This window comes from Trachurus japonicus, chromosome 14, assembly GCF_045865225.1.
Source record: "Trachurus japonicus isolate A0001 chromosome 14, Traja_1.0".
NCBI lineage: Eukaryota > Metazoa > Chordata > Actinopteri > Carangiformes > Carangidae > Trachurus > Trachurus japonicus.
The window spans coordinates 14,439,269-14,452,896 of NC_140920.1; the positions used below are offsets into that span (position 1 = coordinate 14,439,269).

The 13,628-nt window shown below is 41.1% G+C and overlaps 1 protein-coding gene across 5 annotated transcripts in view; it reads left to right on the forward strand.

Moving 5' to 3' along the window:
* The window catches only part of sptbn2 (spectrin, beta, non-erythrocytic 2), a 50,450-nt gene extending 37,788 nt beyond the window's left edge, over nt 1-12,662 (forward strand). For 2 of the 5 annotated variants that reach the window (XM_085797827.1, XM_085797829.1), the window contains 20 exons: nt 77-167; nt 324-470; nt 637-900; nt 1,074-1,298; nt 1,395-1,484; nt 1,660-1,938; nt 2,027-2,157; nt 2,252-2,456; nt 2,569-2,943; nt 3,038-3,282; nt 3,373-3,511; nt 3,653-3,737; nt 4,660-4,856; nt 5,066-5,193; nt 5,298-5,373; nt 6,773-6,850; nt 7,936-8,114; nt 8,286-8,459; nt 8,624-8,666; nt 8,819-9,324. In XM_085797827.1, the coding sequence (XP_085653953.1) occupies nt 77-167; nt 324-470; nt 637-900; nt 1,074-1,298; nt 1,395-1,484; nt 1,660-1,938; nt 2,027-2,157; nt 2,252-2,456; nt 2,569-2,943; nt 3,038-3,282; nt 3,373-3,511; nt 3,653-3,737; nt 4,660-4,856; nt 5,066-5,193; nt 5,298-5,373; nt 6,773-6,850; nt 7,936-8,114; nt 8,286-8,459; nt 8,624-8,666; nt 8,819-9,031 (3,364 nt within the window). In that variant the 3' untranslated portion in view covers nt 9,032-9,324. Of the gene's footprint in view, nt 1-76; nt 168-323; nt 471-636; nt 901-1,073; nt 1,299-1,394; nt 1,485-1,659; nt 1,939-2,026; nt 2,158-2,251; nt 2,457-2,568; nt 2,944-3,037; nt 3,283-3,372; nt 3,512-3,652; nt 3,738-4,659; nt 4,857-5,065; nt 5,194-5,297; nt 5,374-6,772; nt 6,851-7,935; nt 8,115-8,285; nt 8,460-8,623; nt 8,667-8,818 lie in introns of all 5 variants that reach the window. The other 3 variants (XM_085797828.1, XM_085797830.1, XM_085797832.1) reach the window with 3 other exon arrangements.
* The last annotated feature ends 966 nt before the right edge of the window (nt 12,663-13,628 follow it).

Below are 13,628 nucleotides of genomic sequence, written 5' to 3' on the forward strand. Positions count from 1 at the left end.
AAGAGGAAAGAAAAATTCCAGTAATGTGAATCTGTTATGATAAGAGTGGCTCATCAGTTGCTCTCATTTTCTCCAGGCATCTTAAGAACAAGCAGGCTGCAAATGAATTGCTGACAAAGCTTAAGGACAATCGTGAACTTCAGCACTTCCTCCAAGATGGGCAGGAGGTAAAAAGAATCTTACAAATCAAATCAAACAAATTATAATAAATTAATAAAGTTTAAATATGTTTCTTTAATTATAGGAAAAAAATGTGTTCATCACTTTATTATTTGTGTAATATTATTAGCAATGATGCTTAATGTGTAATGCTATCTTCTTAGCTCACATTGTGGATCAACGAGAAGATGCTGACGGCACAGGACATGTCTTATGATGAGGCCAGAAATCTTCACAGCAAGTGGCAGAAGCACCAGGCCTTCATGGCAGAGCTGGCCTCTAACAAAGACTGGCTGGACAAAATTGATAAGGTATGTGAAAAAGGTTAACTTAAAGAGTAGTTATGTATGTGTAATATGAGGACAGATGTTCAAGTGTTGGGATTGTTAGTTATTGTGGGTAAGCGAATCAATAAGGCAAAAACAAACAAACAATCTATGCAAATAAAAACTTGCCCTTTTTCTTGTCTCTTAACAGGAGGGTCAGGCACTAGTGGCAGAGAAGCCAGAGCTCAAACCTGTTGTCCAGCAGACCCTGGAGGACCTGCAGCGTCAGTGGGAGGAGCTGGAAGGAACCACCCAAACCAAGGCCCAGTGTTTGTTCGATGCTAACAGGGCAGAGCTCTTCACACAGAGCTGCTCCGCTCTGGATGTCTGGCTGAAAAACCTTGAGGGTCAGCTGCACAGTGACGACTATGGCAAAGATTTGACCAGTGTCAACATCCTGCTCAAGAAGCACCAGGTAAACCACACAATCTCTGCATCAAGAAAAACTAGATGTCATATGAAGTAATTAGTAGAAGTTATCTTTGATACAAACATCTTGTGTCAAAAAGACGAAGAATTGAATCTGTACTTGATGCTAAAGATAACAGTTGATTGCATGGTGTGTATCTTTCTGCTATCCGTGTATAGATGCTGGAGCACCAGATGGAGGTCAGGGAAAAGGAAGTGCAGTCCCTGCAGTCTCAGGCTCTGGCCCTGACCCAGGAGGACGCTGGACTAGCTGAGGTAGATGGTCAACAAAGACGGGTCACTGACACCTTTGCAAACCTTCAGGATCCTCTCCAACTGAGGCGGCAGCGACTACTTGCCTCTAAAGAAGCACATCAGTTCAACAGAGATCTGGAAGATGAAATTGTGAGTTTGATAACCAGTCTGACGGCTTAAATTATTTATAGATCTATATGTTTTTTCCTCATGCTCATGTTTTATCGTTCTATTTCCTTCTGACAGCTGTGGGTGAAAGAAAGGATGCCCCTAGCAGCCTCCACAGACCATGGGAAAGACCTACCTACCGTTCAGCTTCTAATCAAGAAGAACCAGGTAAAGTGATGACAAACATACATTGGTAAAATGATTAACACTAGTACTTCCTTTAAGGAAGATAAAGATGATTCAGCAATTATCTCATTATTATAAACTTTTCAGTGATCCTATTGTGAGAGGTAGTAACTTCCAGCTCATCAGTCAAAGTGAACACTCTCTGTTTCTGAACCAGACATTGCAGAAGGAGATCCAGGGGCACCAGCCTCGTATCGATGACATCCACAGACGAGGAAAGACTCAGAGCCAGGTAGACGGCGAGAGACAGTCTGTCCTAGAGGAGCGTCTTGTTGAGCTGAGAGGCCTTTGGGACCAGCTGAGTGACGAGACAGACAAACGTCACGCCCGTCTAGTAGAGGCCAATCGTGCCCAGCAGTTCTATGCTGACGCAGCTGAGGCCGAGGCCTGGATGGGTGAACAAGAGCTGCATATGATGTCAGAAGAGAAAGCCAAGGTAAACTGAGATAAAACAAGACATAGAATTGCTGCTGTTTCAGAATGGTGTCTTTAAGAAAACTGATAATTTCTTGTTTGTCTTGCAGGATGAGCAAAGTGCACTAGTGATGGTCAAAAAACACCAGAGCCTGGAGCAGGCTCTTGAAGACTACGCTCAAACCATTCACCAGCTAGCCAACAGCAGCCGCCTCATGGTCACCAGTGAACATCCAGAGAGGTGAAGTTGAGCTGAAGTGACAGCTGCCTTTTTCTGAATTAAGTTCCACATCTACAGCCACTGATCTACCCTTCTTTCATTCATCTTTTTACAGTGAGAGAATTACTTTACGGCAAGCCCAAGTGGACAAGCTGTACGCAGGGTTGAAAGACCTGGCTGAGGAGCGTCGCGGGCGGCTGCAGGAGAGACTGCGGCTGACCCAGCTGAAGCGGGAGGTGGATGACCTAGAACAATGGATTGCTGAGAGGGAGGTGGTTGCTGGCTCCCATGAACTAGGACAGGACTATGAACATGTCACAGTGAGTGTTTCTTTCTCTCTCATATGCTTTGGAGACTCTGAAGCTCTGGGAAATTTAGCCAAATGAATTATGTGACTTACATTCGCCCTGATTTCTTTCTTTCTTCCTACAGATGCTGAGGGACAAGTTCCGGGAGTTTGCTCGTGACACCAGCACCATTGGCCAAGAACGTGTAGATGGAGTAAATGGGCTGGCAGATGACCTGATTGAGTCAGGTCATCCTGAGAATGCCAGTGTGGCTGAGTGGAAGGATGGATTAAATGACGCCTGGGCAGATCTGCTGGAGCTGATTGACACACGCACACAAATGTTGGCAGCCTCCTATGAGCTGCACCGCTTCCATCAGGATGCCATGGAGGTGCTTGGTCGTGTGAAAGAAAAGAGGGAGGCGCTGCCCTCTGACCTGGGCCGTGATCTGAACACCGTTCAACATCTACACAGACAGCACAACACTTATGAACATGACATCCAGGCCCTCAGTGGACAGGTCGGCTACGTGTTGATAAAGAGAGCTTGTGAGATTCCAAGAGAGCCAAATAATTGCAATACTGAATGTCCCCTCTTTCTCTTTGATGTCCCAGGTGAACCAGGTGCAAGACGATGCTGCACGGCTGCAGAAGGCCTACGCTGGAGAGAAGGCTGATGACATTCATAGGAGTGAACATGCTGTGACGTCTGCCTGGGAGGGCTTGCTCGAGGCCGGTCAGGCTCGCAGGCTCCTCCTGTTGGACACTGTGGAGAAGTTCCGCTTCTTCAACATGGTACGAGACCTCATGCTCTGGATGGATGGGGTCAACCTGCAGATAGATGCACACGACAGTCCCAGGTGAGTGCCATTTTATCTTTATGAATTTTCTTCATATTGATGTTATGTGTCTATCTAAATTTCACCTCTCCCCACCTGTTGTTCTCTCAGGGATGTATCCGCTGCAGGGTTGGTCATTGCCAATCACCAGGACATCAAGTCAGAGATTGAGACGAGGGCAGACAGCTTTACTGCCTGTATTGAGATGGGAAATAGTCTCATCAACAACAATCACTATGCAGCTGATGAGGTATTGTGCAGTGGGTCACCCTCACTGTTATTTGCAATCATATCTATACATATTTAAAAGGAAAGTTTTTGAGTAAAAAAGGAACATTATGATTATGGATTATAACTTAATACTGGTTTATCACTGTTTTTATCTTCACAGATTCGAGAAAAACTAGCTCAACTCCAGGAAAAGAGGGACAGGATCAACAAAAAGTGGCAAGACAAGATGGATCATTTACAAATTGGTATGCCTGTTCAGTACGATGATGAATGATTCAAAGGATCCATTGCTGTGGTCATGATGCTACAGGACAGAAATACAGTAGCTGGTGTCTTTGCAGTTAACAGGTCATCAGATTAGATGTACCTATTTATATTTCTCCACACAGAAGTTTGTACTCCACTGAAATAGGATTGTACAGTATGACTCCTCAGTGTTATTATGGTAGCTGTACTGTTCTCTCTATGTGTTTTACTCTCTAACTGTCAACATAGATAAACAGCCAGCCAAACTCATTTTCAAGAACCAGGAAGTGAGCAGCCTCCCTCCTTTAATGACTTTTCACATTTAAGTCAGGATGATGATAATGAAGATAACTTAATGAACAGCCATGTACATATCATGTAAAGTATCAACTGCTTAATATTAACACTAGCTCTACAGGTATTAGCACAGCAGGCTAGAAACCATGGAAAATTAGGAGGTAAACATACACAATACTGCTGTCCCCTAGCCACAACATTATACTGCTACCTTTATACACACACAAAATGCCCATAAAACTCATTTAACACAACTTATCAAAAATCTAAAGAATGTGTAACACTTACAACCATTGCTTTCTGAAAGATAAACTGATTTGATGCAGCCATGGGAAGATGCACACACGTTTTTTCTCGTTTACATTTTTTCTCCTACTTCCTGTAGTTCGGGAGATTTTCAAAATAAAAGCGCTGCGAATACATATAAACATACAAAACGGTATATAAATATTTCAAAACTCATTTGAGTGTCTTTTAAACATTAAACATATTCAGGGCAGAACAGTAGCCATAATTTTTTCCTCGGTCAAGACTCTTCCCTCTGTCCCAACAATTTGTGGTGCTGATTGTACTGAAGTTTTCAATGATTTGATTTCCTCTGTCCCTCTTCTCTCTGAATCTCAGTGCTGGAGGTGCTGCAGTTTGGACGTGATGCCTATGTGGCAGAGTCTTGGCTGGCAGGGCAAGAACCTCTTGTGCGAGCAGCAGAGCTGGGCTCAAACGTGGATGAGGTAGAGAGCCTAATCAAGCGCCACGAGGCCTTTGAGAAACTTGCTGCAGCATGGGAAGATCGCTTTGTCCTACTAGAGAAACTCACAACAGTAAGTCCTGAGATGTAACAGATCACATTGAATTTTTACCTGTACTTGAATATGATGTGGTTTGTTTTTGTTGGGCTCAGAGGTACATGATATACATTTTATGCTCATGAATATTAGTGTTACGTGTCTATCTGACACTCATCTGTAATGTAGGCAGGGCAGCCCATGTGTTACCTTTTAGATAATACAATTGAAACCCTGTATTTCAGCTTGAGGAGCACGAGATCCAGAGGAGGCTAGAAGAAGAGGAGAGGGCACGGCGACCACCTACACCACCCCCAGTTGAAGAAGTGGCACAGTCTGAGACAGAAAGTCATGCACATGATTCTGCGGCCAGGTAAAACAAAGTTATGCTCCATCAGGAAGGTGTTGTTGTATATTACAGCTGTTGTTATTGTTTGTTTCTGTAATACACAACCTGTCCCTCTCTCTCAAAAACAGAACCAGTCTGGACCAGACCACACTAAATCAGTCGGTATCTGTGAATGGAGTTCACAGTGACAATGACACATCTCAGGTGAGACATATCTCCAAATGCTTTGACTATTACAGTGCTTCTTTGTTGTACTGTTTTTTTTTCAAACTAAATTGCCAATGTAATGTACTATGTAATGTCATGTAGTGTCTTTTCCATGTTGCCTTGCCTCAACTCCTATTTAATGACACAATAAAGGGGGAGGGAGTATTTTCACTTCATGCAATCTGTGTGAAAATCAGTAACACATTCAGACAATATTAGATAATACATGTGATAGTTTGTAGCAAACAATGAATTTCATTAAAGCATACCTTGCTTTGGATTTAAAAGAGGTCCAAACTTGTAAGTATGTCATACATAGTGTAAGTGTACATATATGTGTATGTCCCTGTCTCTGTCTGTTTAAGTCCAACCAACAGCATTGTCTCAGTGCATGTAATGTCATATAATGAAATTAATTATTATTCATTTGAGGACAATATTTTATTTTTTTGTGTGTAATGTAACTTTTCTAATCAATAATATCTATCAGATAATTTCATATAAGAAATAAGCAGCAAAGTTTTGCTTAGTTATTGTTGATTGTCGAAGAACTTGTCCTGAAAAGAATCTGTGTCTCTCAGGGATTTGCAGAGCAACAAACACTCACCCATCATCTCAGGGACCTTGATTAAATTATACACGGTATCTGTGAGGATTGGAGTTTGGACTGGCATAGGATAAAGCAGGGGTCTTCAACGTTTTTCAGGCCAGGAACCCCCAAACTGACAGAGACATGGAACAGGGACCCCTCATATATTAAAAAAGTGTACTAGGCCCAGTGCCATGTATAAACATAGCTTGATATTGCGCTTTCAATACTAAGCTTTTGAAACAACACACAGGTTGATATATTCATGTTTTTTCTTAATGTGTACAATGTACAGTGAGTAGGGGGCCGTCCCTCTGCCATTTATAAACAGACCTTGTTCACTGATACCAATGCCAATATCAATGTCTGTCAACTGCATGGTAATCATGCAGACAAGCTATTCTAAATGACGTTTTTATTTGAAACATAAATGTGGAAACTACAAGATATAAAACATTGTCTAATCAGCCAAAAATTCCATGACCCCCCTGCAGCACCTCCGCGGACCCCCTAGGGGTCACGGACCCCCTGTTGGAGACCTCTGCGATAAAGTAAACTTCAATAAATGTTGCACGGTCCTAGTGAAACTCCTCACTGGCAGATGAAAAGAAGCACTTGATCTCAGAGAAAGAATGGCAGCTTGTGGAGAGTGTAGTAGTAAACGCTGATACAGCAGAGAAGCATTAGTCAAAGAAAGAGTCATTTCTATGTGAATTGAACTCAAGTGCGGGATGTGCAAGCCACATACTAACTTTGAAGTTTCTGCCCCAAAGACTTCTTAACGATTTCTTATTGCGTTTTTACCAGCAGTCATTATCGCTATCGTTGTCAGTGGGAAAGAAATCAGAGCCTAAACGTGTGTCTAGGCCAAAGCAGCTGGAGCGTGTGAGTACCAAGCCATGGTCAGCTTGTAGCTTCCCTCGCCCCCTCACAGCCTCCGCTCAGTTCCTGGTCAACTTCAGTGCCTCTTTTCTTCTATCAGGAAGTCATTGCTCTCCGTCACAGATGCAATCCATTGCTTTATTTATTCACGCAATGTGCAGTTTCATAAATAAACCCCATTGCTGTTTAAAGGCATGTTGCAGATTCATGAACACATTGTGTTCATGGATCAAATATGCAGTCTGCACTTGTATATGTGCTCATATTGACCAGGACAGGAGTGACCTGTAAATGTGAAACCCAGAATTGTAAATGTGGTGGCTTGTAGATGTTCAAAGCTCATATATATATGTAGCTTGTTTTAGTCTTCTTCTGTGTGTGTTCACTTACTGTGATGAATGTGAAAGTCGTTGGATGGATTTAGTTAACGGCTCTTTGTAGAAATGGTTTGTTTAAGGAAATTTATGGTAAGACTTTCTGCCCTGTCATAGTTATGTAATTTAAAATGCATCCTATCATCTGTGGATTTTGTAGTTAAGGTTAATATGGTAAACACAAGCCAGAGTACTTGTGCAAGAAACTGAAGGATTTACTGTAAGGCTTTAGAGAATGTGACTGATGTTTTTGTCTGTGTCTGTGTGTTATATTGTAGAGTTACCACTTACTATTACTCAGTCAATTACTGAGCACTGATCAAAAAGGAAAAGATTATCTTAGAATTTAAATATTTTTGCTAAAAATTTGTATCTTCCAGTATCCTCTGTTCCAAATATATGTGTTACACTTACATTTTACAGTAACTATCTGTGTTGAGAGTAGTATGCATGTTTTCAGGGTGTGTTGTATTAACTGTGTCCTCCTCATTTGAGCAGCTGTAACTGTGCTGTTAAATGTACGTGTACTGTGATTGTTATTATGTGGACCTCCTTCATGCTGTGCTGTTACTGCAGGTAATCATAGTGTCAAAGCAAATGTCATCATGGCTCCTCATGTATGGCTGTGATTGGCTGCTCTGCTGCTCACTGCTTCCGTCCAGACATGAGTCTTTCTTCCTCCTCATTATTATTCATGTCTGATTTGAACCACAGGGCTCCGAGACTGAGTCGGTGAACGGTCCAGGCAGGGACAGTGGTCTGGCATCTTCTCGCCTTGAGCCGTCTGCCACGTTACCGAGCAGAGGTGGAGCAGAGTCTGAGCCAGAAACCATGGAGGGGATGCTCTGTCGAAAACAGGAGATGGAGTCCCACAGCAAAAAGGCAGCTACCAGGTGAGTGTTGATGTGAGGGAAGTCGGTAAAAGGTAACATAAAGCATGAAGACCAGAGATTTAGATGTCTGGGAGTTAAGTCACAATGAAACATTTACAAAAGAAAGTTATCATAGATGTAGAAAATATACATACTATACATGCACTTAACACCATTTCTTTGCTGCTATAGGTCCTGGCAGAACGTGTACTGTGTTCTAAGAAAGGGAAGTCTTGGTTTCTATAAAGACGGCAAGAGCGCAAGCAATGGCATTCCATACCATGGAGAGGTACCCATAAGCCTCGGAGAGGCTGTGTGTGAGGTGGCCCACGACTATAAGAAGAGGAAACACGTATTCAAGCTCAGGTGAGAAGCAAGAAGGCAACTAAAAGTTAGATTTGTCACATGTAGTGACAGTAAGAGAGAAGCTATAAAGTCGAACTTACCATTTCATTGTTTTTCATATTTCATCATAGAATCATTTTATTTACTGCATCTAACACTTCACCTCTTCTACTATGTGTCTGCAGGCTCGGGGATGGCAAAGAGTACCTGTTCCAAGCAAAGGATGAGGTGAGATATACAGTGCATATATAGATCAGTAACTCCACTAAAATGAATCATTAAATTCATATGATTTTTGAGCAAACCAAAAAAATCTTGTTTTGAGTGCTGTGACTTTCTCTCAAGAATAACATTACTAATGTTTCTTTGTCTGTCTAAAGGCGGAAATGAGCTCCTGGATCCGGTCCATCCATGTCTCCATTCCAACAGGAGCAGGAGATTCGCCCGGAGGTCCACGGGCCCTCAGCCGCGCCATGACGATGCCTCCCATCTCCCCCAGCTCAGGTGACACTGGAGGTGTTACCATGCGCAACAAAGATGGGAGAGAGAAGGATCGTGAGAAGAGGTTCAGCTTCTTTGGCAAGAAGAAATAGAAACACTTGTGAAGTCACTGATGGAAACAACATTTGTCAAATTTTAACAAAGTGAAGCAGGCAGAAAGGAAAGTAAAAAAAAACAGTCACACAAACACACTGCTCTCAGTGCAGGCCCCAAGGATTTTGTCGACAGCTACTTCGTGTGGCACACAGAGAACTTTGTTTCTTTTCCTTCTCTTGGATTCTCTCCCTTGGCGGTTTTATCTGTCATTTACTTTTTCGTTCGGCCAATCCATATTTCACATTTAGCTGCATCCAACAATGAAAGCCCTCATCCAAAGGTGATTTCAGCTAACCAGCATATTAGCCTGAGTCGGTATCTGGCCTGGTTGTCATTAGCAGGGATCCAGGCCCAGTATAGAGTCCAGCAAATCGGCTCCTTCTCGGCTGGAATATTTCCTCCTCAGTGAGTCTTGACTAGCAGAGCCGTTTTGATGCTGTGTTACTAATAAAACACTGGATGGTGGCTTTCCTCTGTGATGCTCTCTGGTTTTATTTCCCCCACTTTCACACGCTCTGTCTTTGGAAATGATCACATCCGTCTCTTTTTCTGTTGTTGGTGTTGTTATTAACCTGACCAATATTATTGCTATCATTATTATTATATTATTTATCTTTTGCTATTGGTGGTTTGAGAAAACAACTAATTAATTTGACAGTAGTAGATAATCTTGATTCATGTTGTGGAGAGAAGTAAATTTGGTTAAACTAGTGGAGAATGTTGGGCTTGCCCTTGTATGTTTCTTTTTTTTTTTTTTTTTTTAATTTTTTTTTTTATTTTTTTTTTAGGAATGACAGTTCATGAGGTGTTTTGAGAAAAAATAAAGCTCTTTAAATTTTAGCAGTGTGCAGTAAGTGATCACAAGTTTCATTGGAAAAATGATATATAAATATATATATTTAATAAGTGGTTTTATTTTTTATTTTATCTCTAATTTTGCCTGTATTTGATTATTTCTTTTGAGTGATCTTTTTTGCTTGATTTCCAACTTTCTTTTTTTCTGTACAAAGCAGAGAAGATTAGTTTTCTAGTGTGTGTGTGTGTGTGTATGTTTGAGCGTGTGTGTGTGTGCGTGCGTGAGTGTGAGTTGTGGTGCTGTGGATTTTGCACGTTTATGTTATTCCTGATCAGACGTGGCCAGATGGAAGCTGCTTTTCGGTATGCCAACGCAGACGAAAACCAGACGCAAACTCAAAATACTGTTAACTGGAATGATTTCAGAAATGAGCTTTTTCTTTGCTTTTGGTTTTAATTATATGTAAGATGAAGTTCCTCAAGACGGTTTTATTCTTTCTGTTTTTCTCTTCTAATAACTATTTCTGTTTTCTTCATCTACTGATGTGAAGGTACGGGGCAGTTTGTAGATAAAAAGCTGAAGCACATGTGAGCAGGACAGATGGACAAGCTGACAGGTGTCATGACAGGTGAAGGGAGGGGTGTGGAAGTGAGATTGAATAGGCAGTGAAGAATGCGCTTTGTGTGCTACCTGACAGAGAGAGGTGTACTGAGCCTTACTTGAACCCACTACAGATACACTGAACCCTTTTTACAAATCCACCTTCCATTCAAACAGGAAGCTTTCTAAGTACAAGGTTTTAAGAATGTTAAAATTGTGCCCTGGGGCAGTGATCTAATGTAAGTCAGTGGTTTATATATGCAGGTACAGTATGAGTCAACAGAAACAATGGAGAACTCTGCTCACTAGTGGTGGCAGAGAGGAAAAAACCCTAAATTCTCTCTTAGACGAGCTCTGTGCTCTCTTGCATATGTGGCATGAATTCATGTAGGTTTATATTTGTATGTGTCTAAGCATCTGTTCTCTTCTGTGTTGATGTTCTCTGAAAACATTAGATCACTTCATATTCAGGGTTGGAGAGCAAATAGTTGTAAATGTAATAATTGGCATCTACAATAATCTAAAACAAGATAATGACAAATCAATATAGTTGCTGTCAAAAAAATAGGTGTTTATTAATCAAAAAACCTGTATATGTTTGAAAGGAAAAAAGGCATTTACAGTATATTGTGACACCGTAAGCAGTAGCTCAATTTTATATGAATATCTTAAGACCTTTGGATTGGTAGGTAACTGTTATCATAGTCGGTCACTTAAATCCAAGTGTTAATTTGCCTTTTGTAACTGCCAAAATGCAACAGGAACTTACTGGACAAGAAATCTGAATTCAAGAGGTTTTGTGGATGATCAAGTCGGTTGCAGGGAATCAATTATTTGTAATTAAATACATCTTGAAAGTAACTATACGGCTGGTACTTGCCTGGATGTGTGTACCATGCCTCAGAGGGCTGATGTGTTCGTAAGAATGTCTCACCAAACAGCTGTGACAACACAAACAGCTGGACGTAAACTCGCATTTGGTTGCAGTTTATTAAACAGGTTGGCCATAGTTTTCCAGTCTCAACTGAATGTGGGACGTGAATGAGATGCCCTTCGAATCAAGAGAGGAGTGTCTGCTTTGAGACTACTGAGCTGGGTTCAGTTAACTACACCCATTCCAAACTATCAAACTTTGCCTTGTCTCTGTCCGTGGGACTTTGTAACCCCAGTGTGTGGCAGAGATCCTAGTTTCAGTCTAGTGTAAGTAGCCTTAAACTAAAGGCTATCCAGGTTAATAAGGTCATTGTATACATAAGTGAGGCAACACAGTTAGCGTACGTTGTGCACAATTGAATCAAACGGAGGCGTCGTTTCTTCCCCGCTGGATGAGCTGTTGGTGACCATTGCTGCCTTTTCTCTGCTCTGGACGCCAGACGCAGATTAAAGGTCACGCAGTGTATTTTCTTATCAGCCCATTTGAATGTGTGATGATTCAAATTAGTTTGGCCAAATTGGTCATGTGAAGCAAAAATATTTCTCATACTTGACATACTGTACACGAGCGCTCTCTCCTTCACACACATGAATACTGTACTGTATATTAAAATGCAGAATGACCCTGGCAATCCAGTCTTGTGGGAACGTCCTCAGCTGGCTGCGATTCGATGTTGCATATGGCATCCTTTTAAAAATAACATTGTGCTACTGGTGAGCTTTGACCAGATCTTGGAAAGTATGTATTATTGATGTCAAAGAGATGAGTTTTTGGTTATGAGAGTACTTGTAACAATGGAGTACTTAATGAAGAAGAAAAAAACAACTTTTACTTGTTGAGTATTAGATATGAGTGAAAACAGACTGGTGACAATTTGAGCTTCCTTTTTTAGAAGAAGGCAGGATATTTGCTGTCTAGTGGGAGCTTGTATTTTTTCATCCAGTGGTCTGTCTTGCAGCATTTGATAAGCCTGTCCAACTACCTTCATTTCTCATTACTTTTGACGAATGTCTGTTCCTCCCTCTGTAATTCAGAGTTGTTAATACCACTACTATTATTAATTGCTATTATTATCATTATTGCTACTGTTGTTACTATTACTACTACTGTTACTAATGCAACTTATTGCAAAAATTATAACTGCTGTCCATTTTCAGGTACGTGTCTGTAATACCAGACCCTTCCACACGATGTCAGTGTGCTGTGGAGCATTTTCATTACAAATTGAAAATAATGTTTGTTGACTTGTGTATCTACATCTAATATTAGGAATAATAAAACATGGTTTAATCAGAAACATGATGTTGGGTGGTTTTTTGGTTTTTTTTTTTTTAATAAATGTTGAATAGGGTTAGCCACTGCTCTAACTCTTACTCTGTTGGGTGCTGGAGAGAGAGAGAGAATTTTGGATATTTCAAGGCAAACATCATTATAACCCTATACATGTTTAAAAATGTATTTTGAGGGTGAAGTGTTATTGTGATCTGAAACATTTTCCACAGGCTGGCTTCCCGTGATAAGCGAATAACTGAGCCCCGTGTAAAAGCGGCCTGCAGCGGCAACCCCTCCACTCTCCACAACCCAATTAAAATCCTCAAAACACCAAATGAGAAATTATGTTTTGGGAAAGAATCTGTTTAATTTCTCTAGATACTCTGACACGTGGAGAATCTCTGCCTGAAGCTGGTTGGTGGTGTCTTAAGACCTTAATAAAACATGTGAGTCCATATTAGCAGAGACACTACAGAGGTCTACATGTGAAATGAAGTTCTTGCAGTATCAGTGTAGAGGATGTGGGAGAGACGGCTGCTGCAGTTCTGTCATTAAGAATAAATTAATGATGCAGCTGCAGCAAAATGAGGTCAAGGATGATTGAGCAATGACTAATATACAGCAGGTTTATGGTGCATCAGTGGTTGCTGTCGTCATCTGAAGTGGAGAGCCAACCATCAGTGAGTCTGGTTGAGGAAGACAGTGGTTATAATGTCTGTACTGAGGAGTGGGAGAGGAGGAGGAGGATGAGCATGCTGCCTCAGACAATACTGAGCAAAGAAGGTAAAATTATTACCAAAATTTAATACATTGAAAAAGCAGAATCTTCTGAACACAGCATGTAAAGCTATTAAACTTGGCCTTCGCACTTTAAATAATGACCGGCTATGCTTTTAGATTTCAAAGCTAAGTGATGGCAAGACAAAGACAAACTAATGAGTCAATGGATTTGGTGGTTTTATGTGAGAACAACAAAGATAAATGAGTCAGT